Raw genomic sequence first — 25048 nt, forward strand, 5'->3', positions numbered from 1 at the left:
AACCTGGCCATCCCAGGTGAGACGGGGCAGGGAGGGAGACGGAAGGCTGGCTGCTGTTTTCGGAGCTAACAGGGCCCATGGGCCGTCCCCTAGGTGGTGGGGGTCAGTCGACCTAGTGCCTGAAGCGAAGGCTTGGGCCGCGGGCAGCCTGAGCAGGCAGTGGGGTTGACCTTCCAGCCCAGGTAGCTGGGGCTGTGGAAAGAGTGGTCAGGGTGTTCCCGTAGGTGTTGGCCTTCCGGCCTGCTGGATTGCCATCCTGGGTTTGGCTTTGAGTCATTCAGCCTTGTGCAGTAGTAAAACGCATAGGAATGTTGTTCTTTCTTTTCTGTTCTTTGCTTGCCCCGTGAAGTAAGATGACTGGTGTCTTGAGCATTTGTCAGTTTAAAGCAATCTGTTCCCTTATAGTTAATAGCTAGGATTTTAGGTATTTAGACTAAATCTTTCTGGTGTTTAGATGTGTGTTGTTCTGATAGGATTTGCAGTGCTTGGGATTGTACTTGTTAGCTTGACCTGTAACAAGCATGCAGAAGGCCTGTGTTGAGAATCACAGAATCCCCAAGGGTGCAAAAGGCCTACAAGATCATCCAGTCCAACCATCCCATCTATCACAGAACCACAGAATGGCCAGGGTTGGAAGGGACCTCAAGGATCATGAATCTCCAACCCCCCTGCCACAAGCAGGGCCACCAACTTCCCCATTTAATACTAGACCAGGCTGCCCAGGACCCCATCCAACCTGGCCTTGAACACCTCCAGGGATGGGGCATCAATCACCTATAGTTCTCTCTAAACCATGTCCCTAAATGTGGCATCTAAGCATTCTTTAGCACCTTCAGGGTCAGTGACTCCACCACCTCCCTGTGCAGCCCATTCCAGCACCTGACCATGGTTGGAGAAGAAGTATTTCCTAATGTTCAACCTGAATCTCCCCTCCACAGCTTGAGGCCACTCCCTCTAGTCCTATCATTAGTTACGTGATATAAGAGGCTGACCCCCAGCTCACTACATCCTCCCTTCAGGTAGTTAAAGCCTTGTTTCTGTGCAAGGCAATTTCAGCTTGGAATGGAATGGTCCGTCTTAGGATTAAATGTGTTAATGCTGATGATAGCCCTAAATAGCCCTTCCTTCAGTTAATCCCTGAACTATGACTTGTTGCTCTTGCTCCTCGGAAGCTAACTAGGAGTAGCATGCCACAAAGCAGTTTTTTCCAGTTCAAACTCTCATTTAAGCGTAAATTTTGGAAGATGGAATCCTTAAAGGTGCTGTTCAAGTTTGGTTTGGTGTCCAAGAACTTGTGAGTAAATGCTTATATGAACTCCATCCGTTGCAGGAGTGAAAGAAAGACTGCTGAAGATGCCACTTAAAAGATCTTCCCTCTTTGTCAGATGAGTTTAGTAATAAGTAACTCCTAGTTGCTCCCCATGACTCCAAGTTTAAGAAATTGTTAAGCATCATTGCTTTCACTTTAGATACATAAACTGACAAATGAGTAAGACAACAGATGCCTCTGAAATTATTTATGAGCACAGCTGAATTTGAATCTAAATGACAAAAAAAATAATAATCTAGTATTGCTCTTAAGTACCAGGAGAGAAGATCTTAGGGGTAACTACTGTAAGCAGATGGTTCTGATGCTGGCCTCTGGTTGCTATTGGTAGGCTTCCTGATAGTAGCTTGATTTTTCACCATAGTGCATTAGATTGTCAAAAACCTTTAGGTGCATGTCATGTAGAAGGCATGGGGAGATGCTTCCTTACAAATGGAGGGACTTTCCTTGCCCTAGCAGAGATAACTTCTCTCCCCATGTAGAGAAGGGGAAGTGCACTTCCTGTGGAGTACCACAACACCCACTGCTGTATTTCTTGGGGTAGAAGGTTGGAACGATTCAAAATGCGGTTTTAATAGGCCGTGACACTTTTTTTTTTTTCCCCCACTGAACAGTAGCAAATGCATGGTTGTTTTTGTTTTTTGCTCTTTTCAACAATGAGAGGGGGTCAGAAAGAAATTGCACTTTTTCAATGTTTGTATGCTGTTCTGGCTGGCTGCAGATTTTGAAACTTCTGGCAAGGAAATATTCTCAATTTAAGTGAGCATCACAATGTCTTTGTAGATGTAGAACTTTGGTTTTGAAAGGTTAAGTGATGGGCAGTGGCAGTGAGTTAAGTTTGTAGTGGAGGAGCTAAGCTAATGAATTCTTATTTCAGTGATGACATGCTGCTTTTAGAATGAGTAGTGTTGGTTGTTGTTTGTATTTTTTAAAATACCTGCACGAAATTTGACTTTACTGCATCTTCCCATCTCTTTCCTGCATATACTTCAGGTAACCTATGAATAGGATCATAGAATGGTTTGGATTGGGAGGGACCTTAAGATCATCTAGTTCTAACCTCCCTGCTATTGGCAGGGACATCTCCCTCTAGACCATGTTGCTCAAAGCCAGATCTTGAGAGCCTCCAGGGAGGGGACATCTACAGTCTCACTGGGCAACCTGCTCCAGTGTCTCACTGCCCTCACAGTAAAGAATTTCTAGTATCTAATTTAAATCTTTCTTTTTCCAGTTTAAAACCACTTCCCCTTACCCTGTCACTACATGCCATTATTAGATGTCCCTCACCAGCTTTCCCATAGCTCCCCTTCAGGTACTGGAAGGCTGCTATAAGATCTCCTCAGAGCTTCTCAGTCTGAAGAGCTCCAACTTTGTCCTCACAGAAGAGGTACTCTAGTCCTCTGATCATCTTTGTGGCCTTCCTCTGGACTCACTCCAAAAGCTCTGTGTCCTTTTTTGTGTTGTTGGCCCCGGAACTGGACACAGTATTCTCAGTGGGGTCTCACATGAGTGGAGTAGAGGGGCAGAATTACCTCCCTTGACCTGCTGGTCACAATTGTCTTGATGCAACCCAGGATACAGTTGGCCTTCTGGGCTGCAAGTGCGCATTGCCAGCTCACGCTGAGTCTTTCATCAACCAACACTCCCACTCTTCTCCTCAAAGCTGTGCTCAAGCCATTCTCTGCCTAACCTGTATCTGTGTTTGGGATTGCTGTGACCCAACTGCAGGACCTTGCACTTGGCCTTGCTGAACTTAATGAGGTTGACATGGGCCCACCTCTTAAGCCTGTCCAAGTCTCTCTGGATAACATCCCTTCCCTCTAGCGTGTCAACTGCATCACTCAGCTTGGCAAACTTGCTGAGAGTGCACTTGATTCCACTGTCCATGTCACCTATGAAGATGTTAAATACCACTGGTCCCAACACTGGCAAGTAGAGTGAGGAGAGTAGAAAAGAAGGTGTAATGAGTAGATGCTTTGGGACTATATTATCTTATTTTATAATTACAGTCCAGTTATTTTTTTTTCTGCTGAAGTGGATTTTTTGGTTGACGAAGCAACCTTTATGGGAGCCAGGGTGATATTACTAGCAGTATGCAAGGAAAGGGTTATACTAAACAGTGTGGTGTTGGGACATCTGTTTACAGATGCTGAATATCAATGACAGCCTGTAGTATCTTCAAGAAATCTGAAATGTAGGCATCAGCTCAAATGAGGAACATTTTGATCTGTGTGTAATGTATGCATGTATGACAAGTATGGCTTGCTTTTGTCTGTCTCTTGTGATGTTTGCTTTCACCATTGGAATGATGGAATCAATTGGTTTTTTGGATTTTTTTTTCTCCTCCTTCCTCCCCATTTCTTGTTGTATGCAAGACTGAGGATGCAGTGCTATTGGTGCCACTGAAGCAGTTGAAGCCCTAGAACTTGTTTTAGCTCTAAATAAAGCCAGTACTCAAAACCCTGAAATGATTGATTTGGGACATGCAGCATTTAAAGATAAATATGTATGTATTTTTAAGAGATTGCAGGTTGGGACTATTCAAAATTAAATAATTGCTAATATACACCAAAAAAAGAAAACCAACAAAACACTTGGATTTAAACCAGTCTCTCGCATTGCAAGTGCTACCATTTAAGTAACTCTCGTATGAAGCGTAGGGTTCTTTATCTGGTGCAAACTTCTGCTTTTGGAGCTGCAAGTTTTCACTAACTTCAAAGGTAGCTGTGACCTCTGGGATTATTATTATTTTTTTAACCAAAACAATTCCATTTCTCTGAATGTGTTGTGAAATGTGCTTCCTGAGGAGAGAGGAAGTCGTTATTCTTTATTTGCCCAATCCTGAGAAGCAACTGATGACAAGTAGTGTTTAAGATGGGTGTTCTATTGGGTGCACCTGCTTAGTGCTTACATGCTGATTTAATTCTGTGCTTCAAAATAGAGAGAAACTTTGAAGAAATTGGAGTCATCTTCAAAAGCTTGGGTACAATCAGTTCTAATATTTGGGCTTTTCTTGAAAAACTGGGGGCTACATTCTAAACCAGCTCAGTGCCATCTGAAGGTGAATTTTTATGGTGTGGTGTGATTGAGGAAAGGAGTCTTGCAGTGAGAAATTGAAAAATGTCACATAACCAAAATGCCATCAAATTGCATACAGTTAATTTTGTCAAAAATACTATCTTTAACAAGTTATGACTATGTGAAGCTCTTGAGGGTTTTTTCCTAATTATGCTCTGGACTAATCCTCTTTGAATGCGAGTTTAAAATGAGCTCTTGAACATGGATTGTGAATGTGACCCTTAGCAGGATAATGCACAGTGTGCTATTTGTATAGCATTTAGTTTAATCTCAAGCTCTTTTGTTTTAAGCAATTTTATGGAACTGCGTAACCTGATGTTTTCCTTACCCATCTCTTGACCTATACGTTTTCAAAAGCAGGAGAAAGGGGTAGGTTTAAGAAAGAAGGGGACAGACTCTTTAGCATGGTCTGTTGTGGTAGGACAAGGGGAAATGGCTTCAAACTAAAAGGGGAGATTTAGATTGCATATATGGAAGTTTTTATTTATTTATTTTTTACAGTAAGGGCGGTGAGGCACTGGGCTGGTTGCCCAAAGATGTGGTGGAAGCCCCATTCTTGGAGACATTCTGGATATAAATGTGATGAGCTAAAAAGTGACAAATCTGTTTTCCCTTGGCTTTTGCTGATAACGCATTTCCTTAGTCATGAGTGGCTTATTCAGTCTTTGAATAATCAAGAGCTGTGATACATGAGGTAGACATACTTGCAGTTTTTCATCGGACTGTATCTCTGGATCGGTTCCACATTTAGGATGGTTAGCTGAGAGGTTTTCTTTTCCCTCAATTCTGTTCTTCTTTCTCTCATAGAGGAAACTTATGATCAATTAGTTAGGGACTTACTGGTACATGAGAAAGTAGGAAAGCCCTATCTTGCAGGAGCATCAAGAATAATTGTAGGTGCTACTTTTTAATCCAGCTTAGCCAACCAAATGCCTCCCCTGCTTTAGTTCCTCCATTCCTTCTATCTCTCATCCCCTTAGAATAAATAAAGTACAAATTTTGGCCCATACCTGTTCATGCAAGGATGATTGAGTGCCTTCAGCATGCCAACTTGATGGAAAATTTCTCAGGTGGTAGTGATAGTTAGGGGGAAACACTTTTTTGGAGAGCTAGTTCCCGCCAGAAATGCTTCTCTTTGAATTGTGGTATGAAAGTCAATTCACAGTGATGTTTGTCCTAGATTGTAAAATGTCGTTTTCAATATTGACAGGAAAGCTGCGTTTAAATTCATATGTTTAAGACTGATTTGAAACACAAAAAAAATTAAATTATTCAGATATGAGTACATACAGTGCTGTAAGTAATGCTAGGCAGGGTGTGCTGCTGGAGTGGGTTTGTGAGCTATCTGCCTCTCGGGAGAGAAATAGGGCAGCACTGTAGTAATTGCTTCTGACAGGGCACAGAGACTTTTTGTCACTGCTCAGGGATCCCAGCTGGTATATTAGCATTTCCTGTGAATGTATGTGATAGCATAGCCAACGTGTCGTTTCAGAGCAATGCAGAGCAATTAAGATGTGGCTCAGTTCCTGTCTGCGCCAGGTTGAGTGACTGGTAGAGAATTGCCTGTAGGATGCTGGGCTGCAGGTAGCTAGAGCTGAGTTTCAAATTTCCAGAAGCATTTTTGTTAACGTAGAGAATAACCTTGGCTCAAATGTGGTTAAAACAGGACTATACCGGAAAGCTGAATTAGTTGTTGAAATGTCTTTGTCTGTTTTCACTGATATCTGGGGAGAGGGGTGTCCTTGACCTCCTAAAACTGATAAGGTTCATCTTCTGCTCCAAGTTACTGCTTTAGTGAAGCTGCTTAGTTCTCCCTACCACATGCAGTTTCTTAATTAACTATCTTTGTAACTTTTAATTGAATAAATTTCCATAGTTTGTGGGAATGTCGGTATGACTGTGGCAGAAGCTTATGTTAATGTGTCCCTATTTCCACCTCCTGATAAGATTGCCCTGAAGCCCTGACAGAGGAATCTAATGGTTTTGAACTCACTGATCCAAGTCCTATGAAATGATCAGCCCTGGAAAACAGAGCTTCAGGCAGACTGTGCTGGGCCTGTGGAGAGTGTCTGAGCTGGTGGATTCTCACATGGCTGCTACCATCTCTTCAGCCATGGGCTCCAGCCACTTTTGCTGTCCTTAGTGATTAGCGAAAGTCCCTTGGGCACCTTGTGTTTAACAGGCCAAGCTGAAACTCGGATGTTTACAGAAGATGAAGCAGCAGCCCTGTCCATCTGAAAACAGGCCATGAGCTTCTTACAAGATGTGATGTTTTTTTTCATCTTTGATGTCTCAACCCTGAGGCAAGTGGTTGAACTTGCTAATGCAGCAGTCATCTTGTTGCTATGTTCTTGAGCTTGTGTGCCATGTGGACACGCCTCCTGTGAGGAAAAGCAGTGGCTTTTGGATCTGCGTTTTCTTTGCCAAGTTTGGAGTCCTAATTAAAGACATTGTTGAATCAGCTGAAAAGGCCATCTGTTGGGTTAAAGCTCAAAGAGAAGAAAATGTAGAATTAATGTTTTGATTCACCAAGCTTTATTTTCCTTTCCAATTTAATTGGCTTCTACCAATCAATTGGGGCGTAACCATTAGTGGAACACATCTGCATAAATATGGTGTTGGATATGATTTGTAAATGCAAACTGTTCAGGATTAGTCTGTTCAGAAATAACAAGTGACTTCATTGCCTTAGTCTTCTATCTCATGTAGCAGCTAGTCGTAACTGTTTTTTTGAGAGAAGTTTTACTAACAGAGAAAAATAGTTTCTGTGTCAATATTAATGTTTGTTTCTCCCCTTCAGTACTATGGGGAAGTCTTTCTTGCTGTCCTGAGAAGATTTTGAAAGGGCTGCATAATGAAAGTATAAATAATTCACAAGGAAAATGAGAGCTCTTGCTCTGCACATTTCTGACTTTTCACAGGAAAGGAATATGGGAACCTAATTGAAGTTTTTCTTTTCAGAGCAAGAGCATCCATTCAGGCTTTGAAATGTTGGAGAGGTGCTGCCACTTCCTGCTTTCCCTCTACAGAGAAGTAATAAATGGGAAGTCATGGTTGAATTGTACAAAAATTAATGGAGAGAACTCCATCCAAATGGATAATTCAATCCAAATTGATTTCTTCCTGCTTGAAGGAAAAGCAGAGTAATGTGATATTGTGTTTGTGACAGTCTCACGCAGACTTCTCTCTTTCTCTCCTTACATCATTTGTTCCTTCCTAGCCGCCTTCCACCCCAAAAGGGCTGGGGGGAAGTCACGGTAATCCTCTGACAGGGAGAGGAAGTTTTCCTAAGAGGATTTGATCTCTACTAGGCTCTCTCTTCTCTAATGAAACAGTGTTAATAATACCTAAAGAATTCTTTCAGAATTGTATTGAATTATTAATGTGTTTATCTAAATAGTTTTAGGTTAATAACTTTCAATAGGATGCTTGTTATTCCTGCCTCTTGTCCTTTGGCTTGGCGAATGAAAATGAACTATTCAATTTGTTTTTCATTAGTGGAGAGCTTTTAAGAAGTTAATCTTTTGATTAGAAAATCTGGATTGTTAATGACCTGAATCCTGAGGACTTCTAGGCTCCATGAGGCACTTGTGTTTATCCCATTTTTCCCTCAATTCTGGCACATGTGGAACATTTGGTTTAGAAGAACACTTGTGGGCTTTAATTTGCTAGCGTTTGCATCCCGCCTTTTTGGAACTTGGTTGCTGTCTTAAGTGTCTTGGCTATGTAATACTTGCTACTCTGTCATCTGTGGTGCTTTGTAATGTATGGGGAATGCACTTCATATAGTGAGCAAAGCTTGCTCTAAGAAGTCTTGGCATCAACTACAGTTAGGGCGATTCTTTGCCCATAAATGACCCTTTAATGTCTTTAATGGATTGGTACAAGTATGTTGACCTTGTCTCTTAGGAATCCTTAACATTCCATGAGGGATTTGCTATCATGTTTTCCATCATGTTAATATTTATTTAATGCGGACATCAAAACAAATTACTCTGATTCAGTTAAACTCAATGACTACGTGCTCTCCTGTCCTTTTACTTTCATTATTGTTTCTTGGCTAGCCAGCTTTTTGCAGGTTTCTTTACCTGCTGCATCTGGCTAGTCCCCAGCCTTGCAACCAGGGGAACTACTGATTCAACTGCTTGTATTCAAAAAAAAAAAAAAAGTTTGTCTTGTTTTCAAGTAATTGGCAGCATGCACATAGCATGATCTTTAGTGAAAGATCTGTGTTTTGTGTGCCATACTCATACTTCAAACATCCCTTGAAGGTATATTTGCAAGTCATGGGTTTGTAAGGTGATGCTGATTCCTTTCCCTGCACTGCATCTGTACATGGAGACATAGTGATGTGGAAATAAAAGAAGATCATGCAAAGAGATACAACCAGTAATTGTTGAAATGAAGGCTTAATAATGTGTTGATGAATGTCACTGTTTGTTTGAGCTACACCGTGGGTTAATTAGGCTATCTGTGACCAAGTAGCATGACAAATAGAGATGCTGGAAAGTTAAGACTTTGCTGCAAATGTGCTGATAAAATGCTGTTTCCTAACAATTAGCACAAACACTTCAGCAAAAAAAAAAGTCATCCTGAACACAAATACAATCTATTTAACATACAAATTGAATTGAGTAGTGATCTATTTAACATACAGCTAACTTGGGAAATTAGTGTAATGAGAATAAAAAGGGGTTTAAAGATATGAAAAGTTAATCCACAGTTGCACTTGCTAGCATGAAATTAAGAAGGCCATCCATCATTTTAGCAGTTTAGTGTCTGAGACACTTATTAATACTTGAACCTTCCCATCTTTATGATATGAAAGGAATGAAACTAAAGCAGAGCAGCCTGCAATCTGTTGTAAGATCTGCCAGAAGTTTTATTTCCTTTTTTTTTTTTCTTCTGAATATACAGGCTCTTTCTTTCTTAAGCTTGTTTCTATATGGTATGCCTTTGGTTTCTGGAAGGTATGAGTGCAGCATTGGTACTACGTCACTGCAACCCTTCCTGTGATGCTGCAATCTGAACACTTATCCATTGTCACATGCAGTGATTCCTCTTGAGTCATGTCAGCGTGCAGCATGTGCAGAATATGCCTTTGAGGTAATTTAGGGGATCTAGCCTCTCTTCCCCTAAAGGACAATTGTGGACAGGCTTCTTGGCTCTGCTGTGCCTTCTCACTTTTCAATCAAAGACTGAGATTGCTTTGTTCGCAATCAGCAGGTATAAGAAATATATTTGAGTCAATAACAGGGTGTAATCTTATTTTTGAGATTTTGAGTATCATCTGAAATGTTTTGCTGATGTGACTTGAGCTTTCTTGAGAAAGGAGTCTGTGTAACTTGAAGAGATGCATACTGCTTGGTTGGAAACAGACTGAAGAGGGTTTCTCATGCACAGCACTCTGCCACAATGAGAGGTTTTGTGGTGGGTTTTTTTTTTCTGCTGTCAGTGACTGCCATTCCCTTTGCTGATACTGTATGCGATTACAGTATCTGTATTTTCATATGTAGTTATATTAGGCTATAGTTGAGAATGTAGCTAGCAGCTCTCAGGCTGAACTCCCAACAAAAAGTAGCTGCTGTGCTCCTTGTATCTGTTGTAGGCTCTTGCCTTTGCCTTTGAAACTGTGCAGAGTTGGTGTTTCCTAATGTTCAGTCAGGAACCAGCCTGGCTCGTGCTATCCCTGCAGAATGGTTGGGTTTTTCATGGGGCTCAGATGTAGAAAGGAAAGTAAGGGATTAATTTGACATCATGATGCAGTCAGCTTAGCATGTAGCTTAACATCACAGGTAAGCTATATTAAAAGTCAGTAGCTGAGTTGGGAACGTAACACAGTGATCTTAAATCAGAGAAGGACTTGGTGGATGATGTGAATCCTCCCCTATCTCTTAGCTCTCACCCAGCATCCCCAGTATGTTGCTTCAGGTTTTTGATTCACTTTTTACTTATTGAACTAAAAGCAGTCAGACATGGCCTGGATACTTTCACAGTTGGTGGCTGGCCTTCTGTAAATGGCACTGAGGAATCTGGCTGCACTCCTCTTGTGTCTTATTGTCCTCAGTACAGATGATACTACCCTGTACTGTAAGGGAGGTAGTACTCCTATGAAACATAGAGCTTGTTTTTCAGATGCTCTAGTGCACATTCTACTTGATTCTGTATATGTGTTGACTGCATTGTCAATGAGAAGTCTCACTTCTGAGATTCTTCAGTTGATGCAATGCAGGATTTTTAAGCATCTTCTCTAGCTAGAAGCATGTCACACAGTTTGAATTCCTTAAATAGCTGCCCTGTAGAGGAGCCCAGTTCTTAAAGTATGTGTTGAAAAAGCTGCACTCTGTGCATTTAGCTTTTTTGTTGTTTTCTACAGCTCTAAATAGAACTGTTTTGCAATACTACAAGGAGAAACTTGCTGTTTTGTACCTCTCCCTGTGTTTTAAATATGGCCATCTGCAATGGAAGGAAGCTTCCGTAGCTGTGAAATATATTATCAGACTTAAGAAAACAAACTGTTTCTTGTCTTGGATTTTGTAGACAAATCCTTAAATGTTGACAGCAATATATTTGATGCCAGATAAAGTTGTAATTCTGTTCATTCCTAAGTTATGTATCAGTGTCACTATGTGAGAGGCCATAACAGCAAGTGACTTCTCTAGACAGAGTTCTTTGCACAGTCTTGGTTATAATTAAAAGAAAATGTTTCTTGTGGCTTTATTCTAACAGAGACTTAAAAGAAGAAATTAAAATGAACTGAGAACTTAAAAAAATAAATAAAAATAAAAAAATTACTAAGTGACTTACTAAGGGACAGAAGATAATCCCTGTGCAAATGAAGCCTGCTTTTCAAATATTGTAGAGGACTGAAAGACTCATTGTACTTTATAAGGTGTGTGAAACTTCAGCGTCTGTGAATTGCAGCTTCCTTTATGAGCAAGGCTTTGTACTGCACCTTCTGAAATGTCTTCATTAGATGTCTAGTCCTGTATTAATGATGCAGTGTTTGTTCTGGTTTACATATTTGGGGGTGGAAGAAGCGCTCCTGAACTGACAGCTGCTTCTTGATGTGGTTTATTGTGACAGCTTTTAAAAACAGTTTTTTGTTACTTGTCACTTGTTCTTCCTCATGACTGAAGGGAAAGCCACATAAGAGGCATGCTTTTGCAAAGACCAGGAAGGATAGACGAGGAGTTGATCAGGAATTATTTAAATATTCTTTTTTAGACCCTGGAAACAAAACTTTCCTTTTCAGAACTTTCAAACTAGTTGAAGTTCGTGCAAAGAAGAGAACATTTAAGCTTGTTGTGTACTACTGCTTGGTCTTTCCTTCCATCTGGATTAAAAAGCCCTGACAAGGTAATCCAGTTGAGATCATAATCTTATTTCCATCTCTGACCTTGCATGGCAAGAAATGCATGAGCCTTCAGGTGAGCACTTGTACACAAAAGGTTTGGATAAAGGGGGATTGTGGACTCAACCGTTGTCTTAATCTAAAACTTCCATTAGGATTTCTTTACGGAGTTGCAGAGTGAAGTAGAGAAGAAAGTTCTGGAAAAAATAAAGCCTTAGGAGTGAGGAGAAGGTGAAACTGGGCCATGCAGTGATGGAAGAGGCAGATGCAGGCAGTGAGGTATGGCAGCCCTCAGGCAGCTGGAGGAAGAGCTGCTTGTGGTGAGCAGGGGTTGAAGATGCCTTCCCTGTAGTTCAGCTTTGGACTTGCAGGATGCAGGTGGGGTTTGTCTCTGTGGAAAAGTTGCTGTCCTGAAGATAAACAGGAAAGCAGAAATGTTTAGAGCTTCTGTAATACTTTCTAGATGGAGTTTTGAAGAGAAGTTGCAGCTTATTGGCCAGAATGCAGGTGACTGATGTAAATAGTTGGAAATGCCTAGAAATCCTCTGTCTGTGTTAGATCAGCATCTGCCCATCTTTACCTTTTGACTGTCCCAGTATCGAGGGAAGAGATTTCACTACTCAATGATAGCTCTACACTGACTTGAACTAGGGATATTTCTTTTGTCTTGTAAGCTTTTTTTTTTAGGGGTTTATTACTTCTGAGGTTTTTTTAAATGTGTATTGGATTACAGAGTTTTTTCTAGTAAGCAAAAATTCTCATTGCAGCTGCAATTTCTTTGCCAAGGTGCATGTTACATTCAAGGAGTGTGTGCTGATAGTTTTGATTACAGGTCTTCCTTTTGAATTCTATATTTGTTGTATTTGAGGCTACTGGAAGTCACTGCTAGATTGAAGAGAAATAGCTGAGTTTGTTCAGCAGTGTCTAACACCAGTTTAACACGAGACTCCAGTTTGATTGAAAGAAAATCTCAGGCTTAATCACTGTTACCTTGAACTCAATTGTTTTACTTCTGAGCTCAGCCAGTCCTTCAGCCACTCTCCAAACTATTGATCATTTATTTACCATGTTGGAGCTAAAGTGAAGCATTCTAGTGAAGTATGTGCATGTTAACATCCCTCTGTCTATCACATGAATGAAGACACCTGCTCTAGAAACGTTGAAATACATCATGATTGAATTTATGAGGTAGAATGAAAATTAAATCTGTGACTTCTTTCTTTCAGTGAAATTGGCGTCCCATCTTAAATCAGTGATCCATCAGGCTCTAGGAGAGCTTTGGAGTATTTTCCTTGTGGTTGTAATTTTTGTAGTGCTTTGATATTCACACAAGAACACAGTTCAAACTCTGAGAACTGTTCTTTCATAGAATCATAGAATCACAAGGTTGGAAAAGACCTACAAGATCATCTAGTCCAACCATCCTTCCAGGCTATCACAAGCCTCTAAATCATATCTCGTAGCTCCTCATCCAAACACCTCTTGAACACTGCCAGGATCAGCAACTCCACCACCTCTGTGGGGAGGCTATTCCAGTGCCTGACCACTCTCTGAGAGAAAAAGTTTTTCCTTATGTCTTTGTTTTTGTATAGTTGAGGAAAAAAGGGAAAATGAAGTATAAAAGGATTGTCTGAGAGAGTTGAGTGCAACTCTTTTCCAGCCCTGCTATGCATGTATGGCCTTTTTTACTTTACAAGGCTGTGTGCTGAGGAGAGTCCAAGTTCTTGGAAAACTAATTATTCTTGGCTTTATTTTCTAGGATCGCATGATTCTTTCAGCTACTGGGTGGATGAGAAATCTCCCGTGGGACCAGACCAAGCCACTGCCATCAAACGCTTAGCCAGAATTTCTTTGGTTAAAAAGATAATGAAGAAATGGTCAGTAACTCAAAATCTGACTTTCAAAGAGCAATTGGAAGGTGGGATCCGCTATTTTGATCTCCGTGTATCTTCCAAGCCTGGGGAAATAGGACAGGAGATCTACTTCATACACGGATTGTTTGGCATCAAAGTATGGGATGGACTAATGGAGATTAATACCTTTCTTGAGCAACACCCCAAAGAAGTCATCTTCTTGGATTTCAATCACTTCTATGCCATGGATGACAGCCATCACTTCTTCTTGATCAACAGGATTCGCTCGGCATTTGGATCCAAACTTTGTTGTGTTGAGTGTGTAGAATATGTGACGTTACAGTACATGTGGGAAAAGAAGCATCAGGTGGGGGAAGGATGATCCATAACTTTTTTTCCACACTCAAAAGATTCAGATTTAAATAGATAAGCTGAATAGTATTCACTCTGAGGTATTGGCCCAGGGACACTACTGATAGCTAATATAAGTTTGCTGGGGACTCACTAAATAATTAGATGACAGTATTCTCAGGGTTTTGTGTTCCTTACCAATGTTCTTCTCTTCTGAGAGAGCATGTTATGCTGACTTGTGTTGAGGATATGATAAAATGTCGTCATTTTGATGTATTTAAATTATGTATGGTCATTCATGACTAAAGGAAGCTATGGAGCTTCTAGGTCCTTTACAGCCATCCACATTTATAGTGGCAGAACTAAATCCCTCTTGCCCACAGGGAGAGAGAGACTGAGAGAACAGGATTTCAATGACTGCACTTAATTCTTAAACTACAAATTAAATGAGATTTTGAGGATTTCCTCTGAACTGGTACTATTAGTGCCCTGCCTGTGGCAGGGGGGATGGAGATTGATACTTGAGGTCCCTTCCAATGTAGGCCATTCTGTGATATTATTGCTTTGCCTTACAAGTCTGCTAGGGTCCAAAAAAGAATCACTTGTAAGATTGATTTATAACAGTGATGTATCTTTGTACTACCCTCTTACAGAGAACCACCTTACAAGGCATATAATGCTGATTTCTGATTCAGAGAAGGTTTTGCTGAAAGTAAGACTGACTTTAACAGCATTTCACTCTTCTCTCACTGAATGTTATTAAAATGCTGGATAGCTCAGTGTGCTTTAGCCATTTAACAGAAGTGTTGGGGGTGTCAAGATAGTTAAAATCTTTAACTTCACTGGTTATATTTTCTGACAGTGCTCTGAAATGCTTCTTAAGCAGACTGCTTAGAATTGACATCTCACTATGCTCCTGGCCGTTCTTTCATTTTCTTTAAACTGATGACCCTTAAAGCAATCCTGTCCTCACATCTAACAGAAATGATCTCCATCCTTTGTTAGTAAATTTATTGACAGTCATGACTCAGGAGTAATTTCTTTGCTTTCTAACTGCTGCGCTAGCTCCAGGAATAATGCATAAGCCAGTACTCCTTCCTGTTTCTAAACAGAATAGTTTATAATTATTGTCTCCTTTTTCTTGTTTCTGTTAGGTTCTTATTTTCTACCACTACCCCTTGTATCGAGAATTTCCCTTTCTATGGCCAGGGAATAAAATGCCAGCACCGTGGGCTAATACGACCAACGTGCACAAGCTCTTACAGTTCCTGGAGACCACTCTTGAGGAACGAAGTCGTTATGGGACTTTTCATGTTTCTCAAGCAATTCTCACTCCTCGAGTAAAAACTATCGCACGACATCTGGTCCGTGGTCTAAAGAACACACTTGTTCATAGGTAAGGACTTGTCTTGATTTCTCAGTTCTTGGTGTTGAAATGGCACTGACTAAGCAAGAAACTGTAATGTTTGCCTAAAAGTAAGACTTGCTCACTGACCTTTTAGGAAGCATGCAATCCTACTTCATTGCTGTTGCTGGGTTGAGATACTTGCAGTCATTAAAAAATCAATAATTATTGAAAATAGAGAAGTAATGGGATGGATATTTTAAGTATGTTTTCTGGTAATTGGAGCTTTTGGAGTGTGATCCCACAAAACATGGGCTCATTTGCCAAAGATCACCTAAATTCTAACAGTCCTGGTGGAACTCAGTCTCCTGGCTTATTGTTTGTCTGTTTTGATATCACTGAGAGACTATCTGGCTATAACATTTTTAAATTCTAAATTAACTTGTATAGTTAGGCACAACTGCCTTAATTGACTCTGTGACTCTCACTGTGATGATCTCCACAACTGTTCGTAATGTTAAGCAGTGAGATAAGCACACACATCTGTAGCAGCTGGTTTGTGTTTACTTTTTGGGAAAATCATCAGTCATCTTATAATAAGAGTATAATTTTGAATCAAAAGTCAATGTAATTTATTTTCTTTAAAAGCCTTTCTAAAAAGAGCAAGTGCTGTAGTTCAGCAATCAGAAGTTGCCTGTAGAAGTGTGGAAATTCCAGGTGAAGTGTAAATCATGTAAGCGTATGTTTAGGGGCATTAAGTAAGAGATCATTAAATGCAAAATGTGTTTGAGAATGTAGTCATGTATCCTCTTTGGGCTTGCTCCTTGCCTTTCCTGGTGTGTGATCAACATCAAACACTAGATGGTGCTCAGGTGCTTTAGGACCGGTGCTTAATGCCACAAGTTGCATAAATGTAAATATGTATGGTTGGTAGGGATATTTAACAGGGAGCACAGATCTAACTTGTACCTCTATAGTGTATACTTTATGTACTCTTGTCTTGGGGTTAAAGTTAGCAAGATTATACTGTATTTCAGTATTCAAACTAGTAAAGAATAATTTAAAAAAATGGAGTAAACAAGTAGCTTTGTTTCAAGTAATTTCTGGTACAGGCCTGCATTTTTAGCCACTGAGAGGCTGGAAACCCTGCTCAGCTTCCTTCTGTCCCATCCCATCATTAGTATTTACCTGTTGGAACCTGTAGGAAAACCTAAAACAGAGGCCACTGTTTGCTAAAACATGATTGCTCCTGTGCATTTGCACACGCTAGCTGATCTGCATGAACAAATCTGTTTCTGCAGTTATGTCTGCTTTCTTGTATGGAAATTCTGCCCTGAGCATGCAATTTAAGCATTCTAGAGTTCTTGTTAGAGGAGAAATGTACAGTACTGACTCAGCTGACTAAAGTCTGTCTCCCCTTGGTATGAACAGCACCTCTACTTTTCCCTCTTTCTTGACAAGTTTCTTTTTCTGGAGCAAGAGCTGTGGAAGATCTTCATGTGTTGTTTTTTTTCTCCCTGTCCCGTTAGCCAATCTGTGTCTGCTATCTTCTCATTGAATATATGCATTCTGTGGCACAAATTAATTCTAATGCATTTAGTCATTTTTCTCTGTGCTGAAAACTGAGACTTGCATACTGAACTTCAAAAGAACTTGGACAGACAGCAAGTCAGGAGTCTGCACAAGAAATGGCTGAAACTTCTCCCCACTGAGAGCTGAAACAATTCCTGGCACACCTTGCTGTTTTCTAGTTACAGCAGTGTATGGTGGGATGCTGAGCCTTCACAGTGCTGAGGGCTGGATCCAACTTGGGTTTCCCTCCATCCATTGCTCTGAGTGGATGTCAGGTGTTTGGTAGAAGTGCCGTGTGTACTGCCCACAACTGTCTTTCCTGCCTGCCCTAAGGGGGAGATGGGCACAAGGGCTTCTTGTGCCAGATGAAACTTCGTTCTGTGCCAATCTGAGATGCAAAGCTTTTAGTTCAACATGTACTTGTTCAAAACTGAGCCAGGATGAAAACCAATGTAATGCAGCATTTCATCCTGAAGCACATCTTCTAGGGGAAAACTGGTTTCTTTTTTTCCAGATTTCATTTTGTGTACCTGTTAGTTGGGTTTGACTGACCAATGTTTCTGTTTGACAGCTCACAACTGTTTGCTATGTTAAGTAGTTTTCTTTTCACTCTGGTTGCATTTTTGATGGCAGCTGGGCCCTGATCACAGACGAGAACATAATTTGCAAGCAGCATGCTCTCTTTGAAATAAGCAGAGTACCTGTAGAGGAGAGTATCTTTAATGTTTAATTTTCTTTCTTTCTCTTTTGTCTAGGAACCTGCCCATGATTTTGAATTGGGTGAAAGCACAAAAACCAGGTGTTATGGGTGTTAACATAATTACATCCGACTTTGTGGAGCTGGTTGATTTTGCTGCTACAGTTATTGCATTAAATGATCTCCTTCTAGAAGAGGATGATTCTTCAAGTAAATCCTGAATGCTGTGTCCCACTTGTACTTATCAGTGAAGATCTTTCAAGTGTGCTAAACTTTTTTAAAGTGAAACCTACTGTAATCAGTTAATTTAAAACAAAATTTTCTAGAGGAAATGTGGTTTAACAATTAAGTTGTATACAGAAGGTTCTTTTCTCCTAGGGCTTTGTGGATCTGAGTGGAACACAAAGTACCGGCTGAGTGCTGCTGCATGTCTTTTTCTGGTTGCATGTTTGACTAAGTTGTGCACACATCTGCAGCACACAGTGTTGTCTGCCTGCCAACAAGAGGCTGGCCTCTGAAGTAGATGTACCCAGTTACTGTACATATCTCCTTGGTGAGTAGACTCACTGTGTCTCACTGCCTCCTGCTATTTTTTTTTTTTTTTTCAACTCAAGGAGTCAAATCAAGGATCATCGCTGATCTCTTTGTAGCAGCTTTACCATTACAGCCAAGACTTTTTTGTTTTTGGCTACCTCAGGGATAGCTGATCTCACTGGATGCTGCTCTTGTACTCATCATGCTGTTTCAGACACTACCTCTGTCTTAACCGGGGAGGGGAAAAATAAAACAACCAATACTCCTGTTGTTCAGGGAGAAGCAGTTGCTACACTCTTAATATCTTAAGTATCCTTTGAACCCCAGATACAAAGACATGGCACGCACTGCCTCTTTGCTGTCCAAACTCTCCTTCTAAATTCCAAACTAAAGTAAATATTTTACTTCAGTTCTTTACTGTGGCTGTGTTTTAATATGTCTGTCTTTTGACACTAATTTGGAGAATATTCCAGTCCTTAAATTATCAGTATTGTAACTCTCAATTCCGAATTCTTGTTGTGAGGCAATTAAACAAAAGAGAAAACAGCCACCTTTCTTTGATTTGATGGTCACTTTCTTTTTTCAATTCATCCAGTTTTGTGGCAAAAGTCTCTCACCCAGATAGTCCTATGGAAGGACCTATGGAAGGAGGCGGGCTAACTGGGAGTTTGTGTGGTATTCAAAACAGTACTTAGAGAGACTGCTCAAAACTGAAATCTGAGTACTGGATCTGAGTTTTACAGTGTGGTAGTGAATTCCAAAACTGGACTCAAATGCTATGCTTGCAGTCAGAACTCCCACAGTTATGTGGAAGGAATTTCCTCACCTTTATCTACTTGTGACAAAGTAAGCTGTACTCACAAGGGCTAGCAGACATCAGTGCTAGCTGAGTGTAGTCAGAGTCATTTTTGTTGATGCACAACAAATGTGACTGTGTACTTGAGCCAGAGACATCACGTTGATATTTCTGAGCACGTAATTGATGAGCTAACAGTGGCCCTGTGATCATTTTATCTTGGTTTAAAAAACAACACAAGTGACTGGTGAGCAGATACTACTTGGTTGTTTTCCTAAACCAGCTGTTGGTTCATTAATTATTCAGTGATTATTAACTTGTATTAATCTATTCATAAAAGAATGAATCATCTTTATGGGTATTTTTTCAAAAGAAAAATGTCTCTGGATTTATTATTTATCTTATTCTGTGTCTGCCACAGTGATGTGACAGCACAGAAAAATCCCAAATCATTTTGTTTGTCACAACTCTGACCTTAGGACTTTATCTAAAGGTTTGCAAGCCTTCCATGTGAACCTTGGCCAAGTTCTGAGCAGGCTGTGGTCTGATTTATCTTATCTACTTGTTGCATGGTTTTTTGAGTTCTTTGCATTTCTTCTAAAATGAATTAAGTTGAATCTTTTTTTCCTTGGGGGTTGGGGAGGTTCTGTCTTACAGTCTTTCTCTTTTTCTGTTGAGCTTTAGTGAGGCAGGGCCAAGTAAATAAAGCAGTCTTGAGGTAATTAAGCTCAACTTTCTAGTTTAAAATTTTGTTTGACAACTCCAGCAGCAGATTTTTATTGCTGTTTTTTTTTGTTGGTTAAACTTTTAGGACTTGTATTATTTTGTTTGCAGAGTTATTTAAAATTCCTGGTTTTTTCTTTTTTTCCAGTTGAGTTTTGTTAATGTATTTCTGGCATGGCCAAAGCCAGAACTCCGTAATAGTATTAAATGTACAGATTCTGTTTCAGTGGTCTTCTAGCTACAAATTATCTTAGAGCAGAAAAACTTAGATTAGGTGCTGATGAGGCAGAAATAAAATGTTTGCAGTGTTCTCTACAGAGCTAGAAGACAAGATGAGAAGGTGAAATAGGTATGATGTTTGCATTTGACCTTTATGTTTTATACTGTATATATCTACCTCAAAAGAGATTTATTCAGGCTTACCTAATATTTATATAGTGTGTACAGAGTAATGGCTGTGTTGTTGGTCTTTCTGTTCTATTTATTTAAATAGAGATACGATGACTGCAACTCAGGGTTTTGGTAAAGTATTTTTGAGTACAAACTTGTTTTTTGTTTTTTGTTTTTTTTACTTTGCTGTTGGCTCTAGCCCCTTGAAATGGAGCAAAAGAGTGTGAGTGTTAAGAGTGTTGTTAGCAGAGGAACAAAAAGTGGAAAATAGCTTTAGGATTAATTATAAAGTAGGAGGAGAAACTCGTCTTAAAGAGGTTTGTGTTGTTTCAAAGCCTCTTTAAGATGAGTTAAAGCCAGTTCTGATTCTGTGAGGAACTCGACCACCTCAGGAGGAAGCTGGTGACTGGCAGGTACAGTGGCCTGCTGCAGGACATCTCCTGGAGATGCTCAGGACGGTACTGATTTAGAACTGATCTTAGGATAATTCCAAACTGTCCTAAGCAGCGAGAACTGCCTTTCTCCTGTTACACATCATATCCCGTAGCAAAGCTGCTCATGTAATGGGTTTATTTTTCTTTGCCCTACAGCATATCCAGATACCCTCACACACTGTGATAATGAGCTTCTCTCCAACTTGGGCTTTGAGCTGTGGACTCTTATTTTCCAGCAGTATAGAAATGACAAAGAAGAGGTGACCTGGCAAGGAAATGAGGCTGAGGAAAGTAAGTGGGCTGCGTCTGCATCCCACACAAGGTGTGGCAGTGCTTAGTCAGGTTTGTGGCAGCAGTGGGGAGCAGGTCTGGTGAGTGCTGGTGGTGGGCACTGTTCCTACTGAGAAACTCAGCTGAGTCTTACTCTGAGTGGGCTGCAGCTGGGTCAGGTGTGCATCAGCAAGCAGGAAGCAAGGCCATGTGTGACCTTAAGGGAAATAAAGATTGGTGTTAGTGCAGGAGAAGGTCAAGGGATCTGCGTGGTTGATGCGGACCTGCATTTGTTGAGTATGCTATTAGCTTTACTGGCGTCTTCTCAAAGCAGTAGAATTCACTTTTAAACAGTTAAAGTTGAAAACTTTTTGTGGGTAATTGAGTACTTGGTCATTTTGTAGATGCTGGGAGATAAAAAGTCTATGCTGATAGCTGCTTGAGGCAAAATACTTGAAACATGTGTTCTTGAGTAATTATTTATATGGTATATTGTTATAGATTGTTTATTTGCTGTTTCATTGCTGTCACTTTTCTTCCTTGTGTGCATACGCTGAATGCCGAGCACACTGGTGATGTGCCCGTGCTCCTGGCACTGAGCGCTGCCATGTACAGCCCTCAGGCACACCTGAGGCTTACAGAACCTCTGTGCACATCCTGGAGGGGAGCAGCAGAGAGAAGAGTATCAGGAACATGGGAGTTGTAGTATCTTACCATATGATTGTAAGTGAAAGCTAAGAATTGTAACTAACTTGATTTTCAGACTATCAGTCACTTAGCTTGTTTGTTGTTTTTTTGTTTGGTGAGGGGGATCTGAGCTGAGGTTGTAGTTCTTTGTTTGCTCTTTTTTTTAATTTGAAAAAACAAAAGGTAAATTCCCATTATCCGAGTTTCTTGTAGGTGCTTTATTGTGATGGTGAAAATCACTGCTGGAGATGGTGCTGATGAGGGACATTTTAGGGGTGCGGTGATCAGTGACACGTGTCAGACTGAGAATCTTTGGTAATCAGCCTCTTTGTAATCAGTAATTCTACTGAACTGACATTTTAGGGAAGACTGAGAAGAATGGGATCATCTGCTCCTGACGCCTGTTTTCTGCTGTGTTGGTACTGAGTTAATATTGATAATCAGGAGGCACTCATGCTGTAATGATGTTTTTTAGATCAGGAACTTCGGTTCAAAGTAGGGTGTCTGCTAAGGTACTTATCTATTGTTCTGATCTGGATAAGGCTTGGAAATATTTTTCTTGTGTATCCGTCTCAGATGTCAGAGTTCATGTATACGGAGTTCATTGTACAATTAGCAGTTCTCATTTTGTATTTTTTCAAATATTGTGGTGATTCTGTTTTATAGTATATTAAATATGAAAGTCGGTTGACAGAGCCCGTGAGACTTGATTACTTGAATATGAAATATTTATTAGAGTCCATATGCACTTTCATTAAGACTTTCAGGTAGACTTGAGTATATTGTTTCCCATCCTTAAAACTCGAGGACTGCTTCTTGGGACGAAATGTAATTTATGGTGGCTGCTTTGAATGCAGGAGAATTCTTCAGTGTGAAGACCAGAATTAACCCAAAACTGTATTCAAACTTCATACTATATCAAGATGTAGTCCTTTTATCAGAGAAGATGATTTCTTGCTCTTCTAGGTGTATGATTGAAGTTCTTCCACTGTCTGGTAGCCAAAGCATACACTGACAAAGTAGTGAAAAGCTGCTGGGTGTTGATGTTTCTAAAAGTCCCATTTCAATTTGCTGACAGAAGGCACTGTGGTAGGATTTCTCTATATTTGAACTGGCCTCCATTTACTAGTTATTTTACAAATAGCAGCTCTTGGCCTTTAAGAAGTCTATGATTGGACCAAGAGAAATGGACATCCATGCATTTTGTCAAAACACACAAATATTGCTCAGTTGAAATCTTTTCAAACTTTATTTGAATACAGGTTTGAAAAGCTATCCTGCAGTAGTGAAATGCTGCACCTGCTCTCACCAGTGTAAGTGCAATAGATCTGTTTTGACTTAAGCTGGTAGAAAACTCAAGCATAAACTGGAGAGTGAGTAGATTTTGTGCTAACAATGTGTATGCTGGGCTAATGTGGGTAAGAATGTAGCATTCTACTTAATGGTAAGTAGGTAAATGATAATCTTCCTAGCACTTTGGGTTAGATTGTTAAATCAGTCTCTATTTTACATTTTAAAAAAGTCAGGTCCTCTGAATGTGAGTCTCACTGAAGAAGTATGTTCATGTAAACATTTTCTTTTTCTACAAGTCTTTAATCTTGTAAACAAGCTGTAGCTCTTAATTGTAAGGCCTGGAATAGCACTGTCAATTTAGTTGTTTGCTGAATCAAATTATATTTTATATTATATATTTATATTATAAATATTTACATATTGTATCGTTCAGTGAGACAGTGCTGCTGTTATGCTTTGTAGACCTGCGATAACTTACTGTCTGTATCTCTCAAATTCAGCTGTAATGTATTCTCAATTCTTAAGAAACATACATTCTATATCAAAGTAATTTTGACTCTTCAATTTTGCTCAGTGTCAAATGTATTTTGTAATTGAAATTGAAATTTTTTGTTTATACCCTCGATGGGAGGGGCAAAGGAAGCCAGGTGAAGAAGAATTGCTTGCGATTCATTTTGTGCAATTTCTCTTCTCTTTTTGGCCATTCATGCTTTGAGTCTGTGCAATTCAGTCTTGTGATACCAGGATGCCTCACTTGAACTGCAGATAAACTTGGGTTGACATCTGTTTGTTTCTGCTTTATTCTGCATCTATATCGTTGGGGTTTTTAATCCTGAAAATAAAAATGTCATGTGAGATAATCCCACTGTCTTCTGTGCTGTTGACTGGTAAATGAAAACTGCATTGAGTCACTTGCATTGATTAGGCTTGTTTCATTTTTTTTTTCTAATTCAGAATGGTGTCACTGAGAGAATCATAGAACAGTTTGTGTTAGAAGGGCCCTTCAAGATCACCTAGTTCCAACCTGCCTGCTATAGGCAGGGACATCTCCCACTAGACCAGATTGCTCAAAGCCCCATCCAGCCTGGCCTTGACTGCTTCCAGGGAGGAGGCATTCACAGCCTCACTGGGCAACCTATTCCAGTGTCTCACCACCTTCACAGTAAAGAATTTCTAATACCTACTCTAAATCTATTAAGCTCAAGGTTTTTTGGGGGTGCCAGATCTTGCTGCACTCGTACTCCTTAGGCAGCAGACCTAAACAGTGTGCTTGGTTTTAGGCTGTGCTGGATGTTTGTCAAAGTAGCGCAAATAGATTAGAAAACTGTATGCTTGCACCTGTATGCATGGATGAATGCATCTCTGCCTGAACAAACAGGTAAAAGTATGCTATTACATGGGTCAAGTTCTCTTATGAAAGGCAGGTAGATGCCTTTGTGCAGCATCTATTGCCATACACAAATGATGAAGCTGTGTGGTAACACTGTATTAGAAAGTGAAATACTGATAATGATTCCCAAAGCCCAAATGTTGGATACTGGATAACCCAGTGGGATCAATGGGACTCTTCTTTATGGTTACTTTCAGCTTACTTGTTTCAAGAATGGAGGGAGGAGGGTGAGGGTGACACCAATTACCTTTTCTTTGGACGGTTGGCTGGTATCTGGTAAGTACTACATGCATCCTGAAGTCTTAGAGGTAGATATCAGAGTACAGGGCCTAATCACTGCTGTTCCTACCTGTAGTCTTACACTTTGCAATATGCTGTTATGAGCCAGACAAGATTAACAGTCTCCAGTTTAATAACCTGTCTGAAGTGTACTATAAGGAACAGGGTGTCCTACTTGGTTTCTAAGGAATATTGATAATTTGTTTTTAAATAAATTAAAGACTGGCTAACTAGCTTGCTTTTTTTAAACTCTAAATATTGTTTTCCATGTGTCCGTGCTGCAGTCTAGTGCCTACCAGAAGTGCTACACAAAGATGTGTGGGCACATGTAGAAGGTAGACATCCTTTGCAGAGCACATAATGAGACTACAGAGACTAGTCACGTTCTGTGACAAATTTATGCATTCCTTATGTGCGGAGTTTTGCTGTTGCCATAAACCTCTGAGTAGCTCTGTAATCAGAATCATTCCTGAGTTGCATGTGGCTAAAGATTTGCCTCTTAGGAGGTGCTGCTGGACTTAAAGGCAGATTTTAGCAGTGGAGGATCACTTCTGTGGTCTAGTTCCCTGGTATAGTAGTTGGCAACCCAGCACACAGCAGGGGGGTTGAAACTATATGATCATTATAGTCCTTTTCAACCCAGACCATTCTATGACTCTATGCTGTCAGAAGGGA

General features: G+C 40.2%; 1 protein-coding gene across 1 annotated transcript; it reads left to right on the forward strand.

The window, feature by feature from the left end:
* Positions 1 to 23564, forward strand: PLCXD2 (phosphatidylinositol specific phospholipase C X domain containing 2; the record flags this gene model as incomplete). Its single annotated transcript, XM_010721336.2, has 4 exons — positions 1 to 16; positions 13519 to 13979; positions 15118 to 15359; positions 17636 to 23564. Coding segments are annotated over 4 exons (882 nt in total), but the record flags the coding sequence as incomplete, so codon positions are not given.
* Positions 23565 to 25048: the final 1484 nt, after the last annotated feature.

Source organism: Meleagris gallopavo, chromosome 1 (genome assembly GCF_000146605.3).
Source record: "Meleagris gallopavo isolate NT-WF06-2002-E0010 breed Aviagen turkey brand Nicholas breeding stock chromosome 1, Turkey_5.1, whole genome shotgun sequence".
Lineage (NCBI taxonomy): Eukaryota > Metazoa > Chordata > Aves > Galliformes > Phasianidae > Meleagris > Meleagris gallopavo.